At 44.5% G+C, this 16049-nt stretch overlaps 1 protein-coding gene across 1 annotated transcript in view; it reads right to left on the bottom strand.

Moving 5' to 3' along the window:
* LOC310785111 (uncharacterized protein) overlaps nucleotides 1-15664 on the bottom strand; it is a gene marked incomplete at both ends in the record, with an annotated part of 40300 nt that extends 24636 nt beyond the window's left edge. Inside the window, 12 exons of the mRNA XM_083646095.1 lie at nucleotides 2978-3128; nucleotides 5597-5761; nucleotides 5888-5960; nucleotides 7310-7417; nucleotides 8032-8113; nucleotides 8232-8313; nucleotides 8753-8893; nucleotides 9862-9984; nucleotides 11075-11097; nucleotides 12329-12410; nucleotides 15350-15396; nucleotides 15562-15664. Coding sequence (XP_083502221.1) covers nucleotides 2978-3128; nucleotides 5597-5761; nucleotides 5888-5960; nucleotides 7310-7417; nucleotides 8032-8113; nucleotides 8232-8313; nucleotides 8753-8893; nucleotides 9862-9984; nucleotides 11075-11097; nucleotides 12329-12410; nucleotides 15350-15396; nucleotides 15562-15664 — 1180 coding nt within the window. The remainder of the gene's footprint in view (nucleotides 1-2977; nucleotides 3129-5596; nucleotides 5762-5887; nucleotides 5961-7309; nucleotides 7418-8031; nucleotides 8114-8231; nucleotides 8314-8752; nucleotides 8894-9861; nucleotides 9985-11074; nucleotides 11098-12328; nucleotides 12411-15349; nucleotides 15397-15561) is intronic.
* Between the last annotated feature and the right edge of the window lie 385 nt (nucleotides 15665-16049).

The raw sequence follows: 16049 nt of genomic DNA, 5'->3' as shown, positions 1-16049 counted from the left end.
CAAGCAGAGAAACAGACAGGCAGGGAGGAAGAGAGAGAGAGAGAGACAGCCAAGGAGGGAGGGGAGAGAGAGACAAGCAGAGAGACAGACAGGCAGGGAGAGAGAGAGAGACAGCCAAGGAGGGAGAGGAGAGAGAAACAGGCAGTCAGTCAGTCATACGGGGAGTGGACTGAGTGCAGAGCTGTTTCTGTGCAATTTGGAGGCGAAACACGTTCAGTATTAATACATTTGTGTTAAATTCTGCCCCACCCGCCTAAACAACAAAACCAGCGCTCCCTAAAGCCTCCCTCTGGAGGTGGGTGGAGCTACCAGGGCACAGGCTAGCAGACAGCACTCTCTCTGCACTGTACACATGCCACTCTTCAGTGGACTGAAAAACAGAACCCCGCCACTCCACCCCGCTGCAGCTGTGTTAGCCTAACGTTAGCCAATTTCAATAAAAAGGTTGACGATTAGATCGAATCATTAGCATGTTTTATTTATATTGTCCAAACTCAGCGATAGCGAGCACACTCAATCTAATGAGCAAACCTAGGTGCAGGGCCAACAAGAACTGAAGAACAGGCCAGCACACGGTGTGAATGTAGACCTACTCTGTGTGTAGAGTAGGGATGTTCATTTTGAAAATTTTCCAAAATCGATAATTGGTGAAAATTAACGATCAATTATCGATTATCGATTTTATTAATACTTAGAAAATTTTCAATATTTTTTTTTTTTTTTTTTTTAACAAAATGAATGCCTATGGCAGAAAATACGAAAGACAACGTGTTCTCCTCAATGAACTCTTTATTTCAATGTGTCTCCTCTCCAACACTGCTGTCCCCGGTGCTGCCACTGCTGTCCCCGGTGAATTTCCCATGTTTAAAACAGTTTTGTTGGCACAAAGACCCGTGCCCAGCCAGAAAACTAGAGACTATATGAAGCTCCACCTCACGTTAGTCGGCTGTGCAATGGAGTGGGGCGAGGAGGAACGAATTCCACCCAAACCTAGGTCCAAAAAAAAAAAAAAATTTTTTTTTTTTAATACGGTAATTAAAAAATCGATCCAAATGCCACAGGATCGATTCCAATCCTTAACGATCAATTATCGATTTTCGATAATTGATGAACATCCCTAGTGTAGAGTATGAATGTAGGCCTACTCTGTGTGTAGAGTATGAATGTAGGCCTACTCTGTGCGTAGTGTATGACTGTAGACCTACTCTGTGTGTAGAGTATGAATGTAGACCTACTCTGTGTGTAGAGTATGAATGTAGGCCTACTCTGTGTGTAGAGTATGAATGTAGGCATACTCTGTGTGTGTAGAGTATGAATGTAGACCTACTCTGTGCGTAGAGTGTGAATGTAGATCTACTCTGTGTGTAGAGTATGAATGTAGGCCTACTCTGTGTGTAGAGTATGAATGTAGGTCTACTCTGTGTGTAGAGTATGAATGTAGACCTACTCTGTGTGTAGAGTATGAATGTAGGCCTACTCTGTGTGTAGAGTATGAATGTAGGTCTACTCTGTGTGTAGAGTATGAATGTAGACCTACTCTGTGTGTAGAGTATGAATGTAGGCCTACTCTGTGTGTAGAGTATGAATGTAGGTCTACTCTGTGTGTAGAGTATGAATGTAGGTCTACGCTGTGTGTAGAGTATGAATGTAGGCCTACTCTGTGTGTAGAGTATGAATGTAGGCCTACTCTGTGTGTAGAGTATGAATGTAGGCCTACTCTGTGTGTAGAGTATGAATGTAGGCCTACTCTGTGTGTAGAGTATGAATGTAGGCCTACTCTGTGTGTAGAGTATGAATGTAGACCTACTCTGTGTGTAGAGTATGAATGTAGACCTACTCTGTGTGTAGAGTATGAATGTAGACCTACTCTGTGTGTAGAGTATGAATGTAGACCTACTCTGTGTGTAGAGTATGAATGTAGGCCTACTCTGTGTGTAGAGTATGAATGTAGGCCTACTCTGTGTGTAGAGTATGAATGTAGGCCTACTCTGTGTGTAGAGTATGAATGTAGGCCTACGCTGTGTGTAGAGTATGAATGTAGGCCTACTCTGTGTGTAGAGTATGAATGTAGGCCTACGCTGTGTGTAGAGTATGAATGTAGACCTACTCTGTGTGTAGAGTATGAATGTATACCTACTCTGTGTGTAGAGTATGAATGTAGACCTACTCTGTGTGTAGAGTATGAATGTAGGTCTACTCTGTGTGTAGAGTATGAATGTAGACCTACTCTGTGTGTAGAGTATGAATGTAGGCCTACTCTGTGTGTAGAGTATGAATGTAGGCCTACGCTGTGTGTAGAGTATGAATGTAGACCTACTCTGTGTGTAGAGTATGAATGTAGACCTACTCTGTGTGTAGAGTATGAATGTAGGTCTACGCTGTGTGTAGAGTATGAATGTAGGCCTACTCTGTGTGTAGAGTATGAATGTAGACCTACTCTGTGTGTAGAGTATGAATGTAGGCCTACTCTGTGTGTAGAGTATGAATGTAGGTCTACTCTGTGTGTAGAGTATGAATGTAGGCCTACTCTGTGTGCAGAGTATGAATGTAGGCCTACTCTGTGTGTAGAGTATGAATGTAGACCTACTCTGTGTGTAGAGTATGAATGTAGGCCTACTCTGTGTGTAGAGTATGAATGTAGACCTACTCTGTGTGTAGAGTATGAATGTAGACCTACTCTGTGTGTAGAGTATGAATGTAGGCCTACTCTGTGTGTAGAGTATGAATGTAGGCCTACTCTGTGTGTAGAGTATGAATGTAGACCTACTCTGTGTGTAGAGTATGAATGTAGACCTACTCTGTGTGTAGAGTATGAATGTAGACCTACTCTGTGTGTAGAGTATGAATGTAGACCTACTCTGTGTGTAGAGTATGAATGTAGGCCTACTCTGTGTGTAGAGTATGAATGTAGGCCTACTCTGTGTGTAGAGTATGAATGTAGGCCTACTCTGTGTGCAGAGTATGAATGTAGACCTACTCTGTGTGTAGGGGATGAAGTTTCCAATCCTCATCCTGTCCACCAGCTCTCTGAGCGACACGTCCTCCTCTGGACTCCAGCTGCTGCGTTTCAGACTCTGAGAGACAAACCTCTGGTAGGTCTGCACACACGTGAAGGCTGTCCTACCACTCTGACAGACAGACAGGCAGAGACAGACAGGTGGACAGAGAGACAGACAGGCAGAGACAGACAGACAGGGAGGGAGGGAGAGACAGTTATCATCAAAAAGACAACGCAATGAGCATTAACCAATTCTGTCATGTTTACTTGTGGGCTTTTATTTTGAAACTGCACCGGACATAGTGGGCTCTATCGCTGCAAAGGCAGTAATTTTGCGTTAGCGTACCGTTTTGCGCCCGAACAGCTAATTGTGGGCGTGTGCTTCACCTCAACTCTGAGCAAACCTCTGTTTATGATTCACAGGTGTGATCATGTCCGTCCCCCTTAAAAGCACAGCGTCACATATGTGACAGCCTGGCTTCCTCTGCTTTACTGAGACATAGAGATGCAGCTTCCTCTGCTTTACTGAGACATAGAGACGCAGCTTCCTCTGCTTTACTGAGACATAGAGATGCAGCTTCCTCTGCTTTACTGAGACATAGAGATGCAGCTTCCTCTGCTTTACTGAGACATAAAGGGGCAAAAGGGGAATTAGAGATAAGAAAGGCAGACTTGATACATGACAAGCAGGCCAATCATTTCCTAAAGCACAATGCTACAAATGACAGTGAAAATAATCCATCTGGGGGAATAGAAGGCAATTCTGGGCTGAGCCATCTCTGACTAGGCGTTCCCAGGCCAGCGTGGAGATATAATCTCTCCACCTAGCCCTTCGTCTGCCCCGTGGTCTGTCCCAGCTGGACGTGCCTGGAACACCTCCCTAGGGAGGCCACCAGGTGGCATCCTTACCAGATGCCCAAACCACCTCAACTGGCTCCTTTCTAGCTCTACTCAGAGGATGACTGTTCAGCAAGATTAGGACCACTGTTATGATTATCAGCACCAGTGGCTACTGCATTACATTACTGGCTTTCCTTGGGAAGCTAAGCAGGTCTGGCCTAGGATACTCCTTGGGTGGGAGACTGGTGCTGGAAGTGGTGTTGGAGGACCAGTAGGAGGTGCTCTTCCCCTCTGGTCCGAATGGTCTGATGAATAATCTGATCTGATGAATAATCTCCCCAATGCCCCAGGGCAGAGACAGGGACTCTGTCCTGTGAGTGAGCACCATCCTTCGGATGAGACGTTAAACCGAGGTCCTGACTCTCTGTGGTCATTAAAGATCCTATCGGCACTCTTCACAAGAGTAGGGGTGCCCTGAGGGGTGTAACCCCGGTGCCCTGAGGGGTGTAACCCCGGTGCCCTGAGGGGTGTAACCTCGGTGCCCTGAGGGGTGTAACCCCGGTGCCCTGGCTAAATTCCCAAACAGGCCTTCCTTCAATCATGGCCACCTAATCATCCCTCGCTACTTAACACATTCACTGCCGTCGACGAGTTAACTCGTCAAACAGAAACCAACCGTTGACTGCCGTCGACGAGTTAACTCGTCAAAAAAATAAAAATAAAAAATTGACGGTGGGACGTGGATCAAAGCCTCTTACATCTCCTATAAAAATATGGGAGCTATTGAATGTGTATAACCTATTTTACCGACCCATTAAGTGGCGACAGTGCTCTCCAGATTAGAGAAAGTCGAGTAAAAACAGCAGGAAAAAGCGTGAGGAAACCATTCTCATGAGAATGGTTTGGCGAAAACGCTTCCGCGCTGGGAGCTGGTGCACAACGGTGGGGGATTCCAAAAATAGACTCTGGGTGCAACACACTTTGAAACACGCAGCAGAAAGCCCAGAATCGCATGCAGCTTCATCCCAGCTCACAACCGAAACCCCAGAAACGAGCGAGCCCGATCCAGACTCGCCCGACGAGCGGCCGCCAGGCAGCAGAGACTCGCCTGTGACACACGCTGCAGAGCCACCAGAGACACACCCACGGAGGGAGGAGTTTGCGGGGTGCTGTTATATTGGAGGAAATTACTGTTCAGAACTATTGTTTAGATGTCTGATGTCTCACTGATGCCAAAAATAAATGGTTAAAGTGACTGTTCTGCCTGTTCTATCGAATTTCACAAAAATGCATTTATCTCAGCTTTCCTTCTCAGACGCTGAAACCATGCTGAATTCAACTGCTAATGCCTACATAACAGAACATGATAAAAACGAACTCTTTTAGACAGAGAAAGCACACATTCTATTAGTTCTTTTGAGATATTTTGTGTTCACAAAGTCCTAGCAGAAAATAATCCTCGGCTCTTGAAAGATGAGCCAGAATCCTCAAAAAAAACCATTGGCAGAAGCTACCTACTGTATTGGATAAACTGTTGGCAGTGAATGTGTTAATTGGCACATTCAGTCCTCAACTCTCCACCGTGATGCTGATGTGTGGTGAGCGTTCTGGCACAAACTGGCTGCCGGAAAAGCTGCCAGAAAGGCGCTATATAAATCCAATCAATTATTAATTATTATTATTATTTTTGAATCGTTTTCTGAAAATCTTGATTTTTAAAATTCCCATATACTACCCCCCCCCCCCGGGTCCCCTCACCCCCAGCTCCTCAGCCACAGCCTCCCAGTCTCTCTCCTGGTGTCTCCTGCTCAGCACCCCCAGCTCCTGCACTTCCTCTGGGCTCCAGGGGCTCTTGTTGATGGACGGGTGGAGGAAGTTCTGCCAGAAGCAGCGCAGGTCCTCCGCCTCCCGCGTGCCTTCAAACTGACAGAGGAACATCTCATTAAAGAGTAACTAGTACACCCCGCCTAGAGATGGAGAGAGAGGGAGGGAGGGAGAGAGAGAGAGAGAGAGAGAGAGAGAGAGAGAGAGAGAGAGAGAGAGACTTACGTCTATATTGGAGATTTTGGCCCAGTCATGATCTTCATATCGATCACCAATTAGCTCCTCCTCCGTCTTTCCTCTGACCAATCAGAGAGAGAGAGAGAGAGAAACACAGACAGGCATTAATATTAACCATGTGACACCCCTGACTGTATCAAAGATGGCTGACCCGTCTCCACAGCCTCCCACTGTGCAAAAGTGAAGCCAAAATATGGTTTCCGCGAGCGGCCATCTTGCTTGAGTGAGGTCATTTGGAGGGGGAGTAAGTACAGAGTCGGTAGAGTAGAGTAAAGTCACTTGAGCAAAATTTTTAAAGTACCGTAAATTCCGGACTATAAGCCGCGGCTTTTTTCCCGTTTTTTGGCCTTTTTTGGCCCCTGCGGCTTATATAACGGTGCGGCTTATCTATGGATTTTTTCAGAAAAAAAAAAAAAAAAAAAAACGGAATTCTCTCTTCTTTAGCACTCTTTCTAACTATAAATCCACTTCTGTTTTAATTTCCTCTCTTGCCCTCTTTTCACCACACTGTATGACACTGTATGACACTGTGTGCACTGTAAAAAAGAAACACAGGTGGTGTTGTGTTATGTTGTTTTGTTGAAATGTTAATAAATGGGAGCTTCCTCAAACAGCCATCTCTTTCCCGACAATCCCCTCTGTGCATGAACCCTTACATATGGTAATTAAACATTAAAACACAATAAAAAAATAAAAAAAATACCATTAAAACACCCGCGGCTTATAGTCCGGTGCGGCTTATATATGTAAAAAACAGTCAACTTTGCAGGTGCGGCTTATACACCGGTGCGGCTTATAGTCCGGAATTTACGGTATCTGACATTTACGATACTTAAAGTCGAGCTGAAATGAAAAATGATTTTTTCTTCTTCTCTATTTTAGATCACATCCCTGGTTATAGACAGCCAAAGCCCCTCCCCTTCCTGTCTGGCCCTATGTGCACCAGCGTCTTCAAAACATATGAATGGTGGTGAACGGAGAAAGACGATACTTTTTTGATCCCGTTTGAATTGTGCCACGAGGTACACTATGATGTTTGTCCATTTAAAATCACTTTGTTTGCAAGTCAAGAAAGTTGCAGTTTGTGGTAAAACTGTGGCACTATAAGTTATACATCAGAAAGACTACACACAACCAGTCCTCCCTGGGGTCAGTATGCACTTCACACTGTTGTATGTACATTAGATTGTGTTTGTATAGACTGTGACGGGCAGGTTTCACATTTGTCTGGTAAAAGACATTATTTTGCGCTGCAGACCGGTACTTGTTCTGCCCCCAAGTTGGGTGGGATCCATCGAGTGGGATCCATCCATCAACCATCATTCAAGCACCAGGATTGGCCGACGTCACACACACACACACACACACACACACACACACACACACACACACACACACACACACACGTACTTGAGCAGGTCGATGTCTCTCTCCAGACCCTCTATCTGCTGTCTCAGCAGCAGAGAGCAGCTCTCTGTCGGCTGCGCTGTAGACAGCTTCTGAGTCAGATAGTCAATTCTGACAGGCAGACAGACACAGCATTAGTGTTACAGTGCTCATCAATAACAACAGCAATAATAACAAATAATCATAAACATAATGATAAGATGAATAATACTACTACTATTAATACAACTCATAATAATAGAGCTCAACAGTGACCGCCCATTATTATTCCACAAGAAATCTCCCCATTAATTCTCTCCATAGACAGACACAGATTTTGAAAAATCCTCATATTAAAAGGTCCTTACACACCAGGAGCGTTTTCTTCATGCGATTAATAATATTTTCCAAACCTATATCAGTCAATGCAACCGTGCATACCAACGGCAAAGTTTTGCCGAGCGTTATTGCGGTGTTTATTTTTTCGAACCACGGTCAATTTTTCAGAAATTCGCTTCCGACGTGTACACATCTGTGGCTGTGATTGACAGGTGGGTCAAAACTCGCATCGCCATTTTGTGCCGTATATTCGCATCGCTCTTGATGTGTAAGGACCTTAAGAGTTTAAAGCTGGGAACCAAGCCAACCAGTCTTTCAGAGAATCACGAGTGACCATGAAACATTCTGACACCGCATAACAATAATAACAACAACAAAAACAACAACAGTAATAATAGTAATAGTACTTGGAGAGTTTGGGCTGGGTCAGTCTCTTCAGGTGGTCTCTGGATACAGAGTGGATCAGCAGAGTCTTCTGCCACGCCTCCCCTGCACAAAACACACACACACACACACACACACACACACAAATCACACAAGTCTCAGACAGTGTGTGTGTGTGTGGTTGTGCTCCGTGTGAAGCTTGTTATTTAAATAAAGTTCTTACATCTTTTAGTTTTCATTGGCTTGTCCTGACCGCTCGTCATCTTATTGTTTTTCTCCTTCGTCTCCTGATTGGCCGGTGGACCCTGAAGACAGAAACACAGTCCCTCATTGGTTGGTTGGAGAGTAGGAGGCGGGTCCAGATGGTAAAGTCTCCGCTCTGACACAGTTGTCATGGTGAAGGAGAACTGATGCTGCGTTCCATTATGACTCGGCGGTCACAAATTGCCAACTGCTACGAGGAAAAATCTAATAAAACTGAACATCAACTAGGTGTTTGTCGTGTAAAAAATACATGTCGGTTTAAAAAATAACCGGGACGTATTACCAATATTTCCAAGATATATTCAAAAGCACTCCCTAAATCCTAGCTGGCAGATTCCTGCTGTAAATTATAAGTTGAATGCGCTCATTGGCTTACATAGGTCTTGCCATTTGTGTCATGAGTGTGCACCCATACGTGTGCACATGCCAAATGCATGTAGCAGATACACCTGCCACCCGCCGCGCCGCGGAGGCACTTACCAGTGAGGTCAGTTTGTCTTTGAAGTAGGGTTGGAGGAAGCGGCCCAGGTACATTTTGATTGGCTCTTGGTAGGAGGAACGGCAGAGCCGTTCCCTGGCCGAGTCTGTGATTGGTCCAGACATCTGAGACAGCACCTCCCTCTACAGACAGACAGGTTGTGCAAACATGATTATTATTAGTAGTATCAACAGCAGAAGCATCATGTTGATGGTTGTGATTAGGATTATTAACCCATTGATACCTAAGAACACCTAGCATTAACACCTAGCATTAACACCTAGCATTAACACCTAGCATTAACAACTAGCATTAACACCTAGCATTAACAACTAGCATTAACACCTAGCATTAACAACTAGCATTAACACCTAGCATTAACACAAAGCATTAACAACTAGCATTAACACCTAGCATTAACACCTAGCATTAACAACTAGCATTAACACCTAGCATTAACAACTAGCATTAACACCTAGCATTAACAACTAGCATTAACACCTAGCATTAACACAAAGCATTAACAACTAGCATTAACACCTAGCATTAACACCTAGCATTAACAACTAGCATTAACACCTAGCATTAACACCTAGCATTAACACCTAGCATTAACACCTAGCATTAACAACTAGCACTCTGAACCTAAACAAGCTGTAAACCAGTAAACCTTCATATCTCAGGCTCTGTAGCACCTAGAAACATACCGTCGCTGTTGTGCCAGGACCTCGAATGTCCCTTTTTTCACTTTTTTACATAAATCAGTGCCATTGGTCACCCTTCACGTCTCTGTGTGGTTTTTAACAAATGCAACCAATGGAAAAGCATTAAAACGAGCTTGTGAGTTAACGCCATTCGCCCTCAAGAGCAAACAGTTTTTTTTTACTTCCTGAAAAGTTGCTGTTTTGGAGATTCGAGGTCCTGGAACGACAGCGACGATACAATATGTGTGTGTGTGTGTGTGTGTGTGTGTGTGTGTGTGTACCTGCTCTTTTTGGTTGTGTAGCAGCAGTGTGTGTGTGTGTGTGTGTTACCTGCTCTTTTTGGTTGTGTAGCAGCAGTGTGTGTGTGTGTGTGTGTGTGTGTGTGTGTGTGTGTGTGTGTGTGTTACCTGCTCTTTTTGGTTGTGTAGCAGCAGTGTCTCAAGGTGCTCCAGAGTCTCCTGAACAACCTGCTGATAGACCAGGTTCACCTGGAGGGATGAGTCTGCTGACTGAGAGGGGCCCAGGTCGCTCTACACGCGCACGCACACACACGCACGCACGCGCGCGCACGCGCGCGCACGCGCGCGCACGCACACACACACACACACACACACACACACACACACACACACACACACACACACACACACACACACACACACACACACACACACACGGTTAGTATGGTACCAGCTGATCTTGCCTTGACTCTACTCTTCCACCTGGAAGATTTGAATATTGGGGGGGGACACTGTTGGGGCACGCATCCCCCCAATATATATTATGATTACTGCCTTGCTGAAAACACTGCAGAGTACTGATTGGTCAGAGAGAATCGTCATCATTGGTCAGACCCTCCGAATCACAAGTCAGCATTTCCAGGTTTTGTCATAGGAATTCCTGTGGGAAGCCTCTGATTGGCTGGGCTGTTACGGAAGTCCGGCTCTCTGCGTGCATCGTTCAAAATGTACCGCCCCACGAGTTGTATCACACAAATAAGGAGGTCCATGATTGGTCAATTCATGTCTGTCAACACATTCTGTTTTGGTCTGAGGTGGCGGTCCTTAACTTGTCAAGAGTGGTGCTCCAGACGGCAGGTTACTGCCACACTACACACATGCTAATGCTAGCTAGTGCATTTCTGTCAGCAAAACTACACACATGCTAACGCTAGCTAGTGCATTTCTGTCAGCAGAACAGCCATCAGAAAGGCAGTAGGCAGTATGGATTATACTGGGCATGTATTGGAAAGATTTGGTAAGTCTGCTTTTTGCACAACACTGTATTGTAGAGGTGCTGACCAGCTGGTTACTGAGCTAACATTAGCTGCTGCTACGTGCTAACGTTACAGGCATTGTTACAGGTGATGAGTTTCAGTCAGAAAGACTGCTATTCACCTCCTGTGTGAAACAATGGCAGTTTGGTTTGGTTCAAAGTGAGCGAATGTGTTTCTAGCCTGCGTGATTAATCACAGGTAACGGGTCGGGGGGCGGGTCTTATATTGACGGGTCTGGGTGGGCACGGGTTTGCAAAATTGGACCCGTGCAGAACTCTGCCATGCGGTGGAACAGTGGCAAAAATGAAACACAACTGACTGGACAAAACAGAAGTGATACTAACCTCACCGGCACTGCTGTCGTCATCTAGCCAATACACACACACACACACACACACACACACACACACACACACACAGAGATATTAGACATATTAGACAGATATTAGATATTAGACATACATTACATACCAAATCATGTTATGATTAATCGAAATAATCGAAATAAAATTGCGATCTTGATTTATACCTACTGCCGATCTCATTTCTAAATGACATTGATTCTGCAGCATTTTCACTTGGGACATCAGCTGCAACAAAACAAGCGCTCCTACTTTCTCCTCAAGTTACATCAACAAATGACAACGCGGCGTTGCGTCAAGTGACGAAGTGAGCACTGAGCAGCGAGGAGACGGAGCACTGAGCAGCGAGGAGGCGGAGCACTGAGCAGCAGAGAGCGGGCAGTGAAGAGAAAGAGAGAAAATAAACCCTCTGAAGTGTGAGGGGGAAAGTTGTGTCAAAATAGTAGGCAAGTAAAAACAACAAAAGTGAATCCAGCAGACCCTGTGCGCCCCCCTGAGGTCGTAGCGGAAAACGGTTCACATTCCGCTGTGTGGACGTTTTTGGGGTTCAATTCAAACAAGATGACAAAAGTTGTCACATACTTTGCAAGATGTGCAACATACGGCTCCCATCAACACTGCAAAAGTGCAACATTTCAATTGGGCACAGGCTACATCTGACGATCGGTGACCTGTGTGTTACAATTTACTTTTCTTTTTTAATATCTTATTATAATTAGAGAAGTGTCCGTGTGCGTGCGAGTGAGCACAATTTTGTCGGGCCGCAGCTATGCCGCTTTACGTGTGATCGGGCTGAAACTTTCAGGGGTTGTAAAGAGCACCCATGCGGGTGACCTGACGGAGCCGGATTTTTTAATGAGATAATTAGGATGGTGTCATGACATCAGTGATGATGTCATCAGCGATGTCATCCTTCCTGGCTCAGGCTATATAAGTTCAGTGATGATGTCATCAGTGATGATGTCATCAGTGATGTCATCCGCGATGATGTATAACAATAATTGATTAAAAAAATAGTTTTTGTTTTGTTTTTCATATCAGGTAAATGAGTGCAATAAACACTGGAAAACAATTATGAGAGAGAATGGTGATCTCAATTCAGAGAAGGAAAATCGTGATTCTCATTTTATCCAGAATTGTGCAGCCCTAGTACACAGAGATACAGGTACCTAACAGACAGACAGACAGACAGAGAGACAGACAGACAGACAGACAGACAGACAGGTAGGTAGGTACCTGACTGGGATCCCAGCACTGTCTCCAAATCCTTGATCTCCCTCTGGATCCTCTCTCTCTGAGCCACCAGACCTGCTGCAGTCTACGCGCACACACACACACGCACGCACACACAAGTGTTAACACAACCCGGAAGAATTTGGCCCACCCCCGCGTATGAACATAAGGTGAATAGGAAGAGACTGTACAGGAAGCCGTTTCTAATATTCCTATCATGCTAATTTGTGCATTGTTCGTCCGAACGAAACTGATTTCTGGAAAGAGACATTGCTGTTGAGTTTTTCAAATGTATTTTTTGGTGCTTTGAGCACCACACTGAGTACCATCCAGTTCCATTGCATTAGAGAGAAGACCGAAAGCTCTACAGCAGATATCTCCAAAACTCAGGCAGGCTCAGTGGGGAGCAAACCTCACCTGATCCGGAGTTCATGTGTGAAAATAGCTTAACACAGAATAATCTAGATGGATAAATAGCACTACAGGTTTGAGGAAAAATAGCCTACGTATTTTAGAGTGAACTGTCCCTTTAAAGTAATGTCAGAAACTCCTGTACTTGTTTAATTGTTGTTATTGAGTCTATTTCTGCATTAACTGCACTTTATGGCTGTTAAAACTCGATGAACATTGACGTTACTGCTCGAGGCGGACAGCCATGGAGGCAGCCATTACTGTTTTGCCAGTGGCGTTCCTGATTGGCCGGCTACGATGTCAACTACGAGGTGGGTCGCTGATTGGCTAGAGCACATACAATGAAATTAAATATGAGATCACGTGACCGGCTGGTTTACCAGGCTAAATTCCCTCCAAAACACTGACTGAAGTTCATGAGATAGTTCTGAGATAGTTGTGATTTTTGGAACCCTAGTCCTATTTGTTACTTATCAATGATGATGTTAATTGGTAGATTCCTTTCTCAGCACAATCCATGCTGCTCCTCATACTAACTAGCTGCAGATAGTTGGCCACAGACCAATACAATGTCAGTGGGGTCACGCTCCTGTCTGTCTGTGTAAGCTCACTGAGGCTCAGTGAAACACACACAAAGTACACTTCACTGACCTGTCTGTCTGTGTAAGCTCACTGAGGCTCAGTGAAACACACATAAAGTACACTTCACTGACCTGTCTGTCTGTGTAAGCTCACTGAGGCTCAGTGAAATGTCCTGCACAGTACACACACAAAGTACACTTCACTGAGACTGAGGCAGCTTGCACAGACAGGAGTGAGACTCTGAGGCAGCTTGCACAGACAGGAGTGAGACTCTGAGGCAGCTTGCACAGACAGGAGTGTGAGCCCATTGAACTTGTATAGTTGCAAACCCACACAGTGGATAGTTGGGCTGTCCAAATTAATCGTTGAATCGATGCATGGCGATGTGGACGTGTGAATTGAATCGTTGACAGATGAATGGTTGAATTGTTTATGTTAACATTTCTGTTGAAATTCAGATTTTAAAAGCACTTTCTAAGTAAAAAAGGGACTTGATATTTACTGTATCTGACTGCTTGTATTCATTGATGGGGGAAATTAGCCATGTTGTGCAGTAATAATATAGAAAATTGAGGATTTGATACTTGGAGCTGCAATATTTTGAGCTGTATCGTGATTAGAGCCCGACCGATATATCGGTTCGCCGATATTATCGGCCGATCACCGATATATCGTATCGGCCGATATTGCCATTTTTTTTTTTTTAAGTTATAGACAGCATGTTGTGTATATTTGATATTTTTTCTTAACTATTTGTTCTATTTCTTGTGTTTTTGTATTTCTAGTTATTTATAATTATTAAATTCCCAGTTAAGTTTACTGTTTCATTGCATTGATGTCATTTTGGACAATAATGTAGGCGCTGATGACAGCGAGCCACTTGCGTTGTTTGAGGAGCTAGTGCAACGGTGGCGCTGCGCACGCGGCGACCCGGCTGAGGGCAGCAGATGGTCCTTTGGAATCTGTACATAATGCAACAAATATTTATGTATTGTATAATATTGAAGTGTGCCTTATTACTTTAAAACTAGTAATAATGTATCTCAATTCTGAAGTGTGCCTTTATTATTAATCTCAAACTAGTAATGATGTTGTAATTATCCACTACTGTCTGATGTGAACCAAAGTGCCCTTCTGGGACATGTATTAAACTGATTGATTGATTGATTGATAACGTTTATTAATAAGCTGTAAAATATCCTGCCTACATTACATATTTAATTCATGTCAACTCATATCTTTGTCAAGTGTTTGATATTTGAGGGATCATTGCAAAAAAATCGTGTAATATAATGTGTATATATAATGTAAGAATATGGAGGAATGGAGGAAAAGCACGCTGCCACGTGGCCCTCACAGAGGTCCATTCTAGGACTGGCTTGGACGCTATTGATCTCAAAACAACGCCTAGGACGACAAAAACGCTGTGGAGAGCACTGGGTGAGTCGTCAGATCATAATTAATGTGAGGAGAGGGCTGCAGGTTAAAAAAAACGAAATTCTCCTTTAAGGGCACCTGTTCGGAGGGAGGGGAACTCGTTGGAATAGCGTGATCCTCCCACGTGCTATGTCCTACCGGTGAAGCTTCCCCTGTCAGGTGAAAAGAAGCGGCTGGCTAACTGCCCATGTCTCGGAGGAAGCATGGAGCCAGTTTTCGGCTCTCCCCAGATCGTCAGAGGGTGGAGCAGCAACCAGGATAAATAAAAAAAATAGCACTAATGGGGGGTAAAAATTGGATAAGAAATCGAGGAAAAAAAGAAAAAAAAAAGAATATGGGCCGATATATCGATATCGGAATTTTTGTACTCCCTAATATCGGTATCGCCATCGGCCTCAGAAATCCAGTATTGGTCGGGCTCTAATCGTGATGCATCGTGGAATCGAATGGAATCGTTGACAGATTAATCGTAATTGAATGGAATGGTGAGGCCAGTGAAGATTCACAGCCCTAGTGGATAGACAGTGAAGTATTCATAGAACCAGCTCCCACATGCAATTATAACCCTTATGCATTTGTGTGTGTGTGTGTTACCTGGCCCAGCTCCTCTTGAGCATCATCATCATCATCTGAATCGTCATCTGACCAATAAGAGAGAAGTTGAGTTGTTAGAGCCATGCTGATTGGACAGAAACATGGTGAGACTGACAGGCAGAGAGAAAGACAGAGAGACAGACAGACAGGCAGACAAACAGGTACCTGTCTCACTGCTGAGCAGGCAGACAGACAGACAGACAGACAGGTACCTATCTCACTGCTGAGCACCAGCTGGTTGGCTGACAGACTCGCCTCCAGCTGCTCCACCTCTCGCTGGAGCCTGTCTCTCTCTGCTATGAGGGAGACAGACATAACTGCGCACACACACACACACACACACACACACACACACACACACACACACACACACACACACGAGTGAACAAGACAGCGTTGGGCCGGAGTAAAAAGAGGACAGCTATACTGAATCCAATCCAACATGTAATAGCATCTTACAGTATATCACCATATCCATAATGATATATTGCCCACTGACCTACAGTATATGAGGGATGAGCAGATCAGCATTTTTGAAAAGAAACGGCATCAATGGGTGGAAATGGCAAAGGGACCTATGGAGCCTGAGCTTGAGTGTTTCACTCTAGCCGGTTGTGCTGTTTATATTTTAACAACTGCGACAGTTCACACAATTTTAACACGACATGCATATTATACATCAAACTCTTGAGCTACTTCT

Source organism: Poromitra crassiceps (assembly GCF_964638095.1).
Source record: "Poromitra crassiceps genome assembly, chromosome: 11".
Classification (NCBI taxonomy): Eukaryota; Metazoa; Chordata; class Actinopteri; order Beryciformes; family Melamphaidae; genus Poromitra; species Poromitra crassiceps.
The sequence above is the reverse complement of the archived record's forward strand: the minus strand, read 5'-3'. Positions and strand labels throughout refer to the sequence as shown.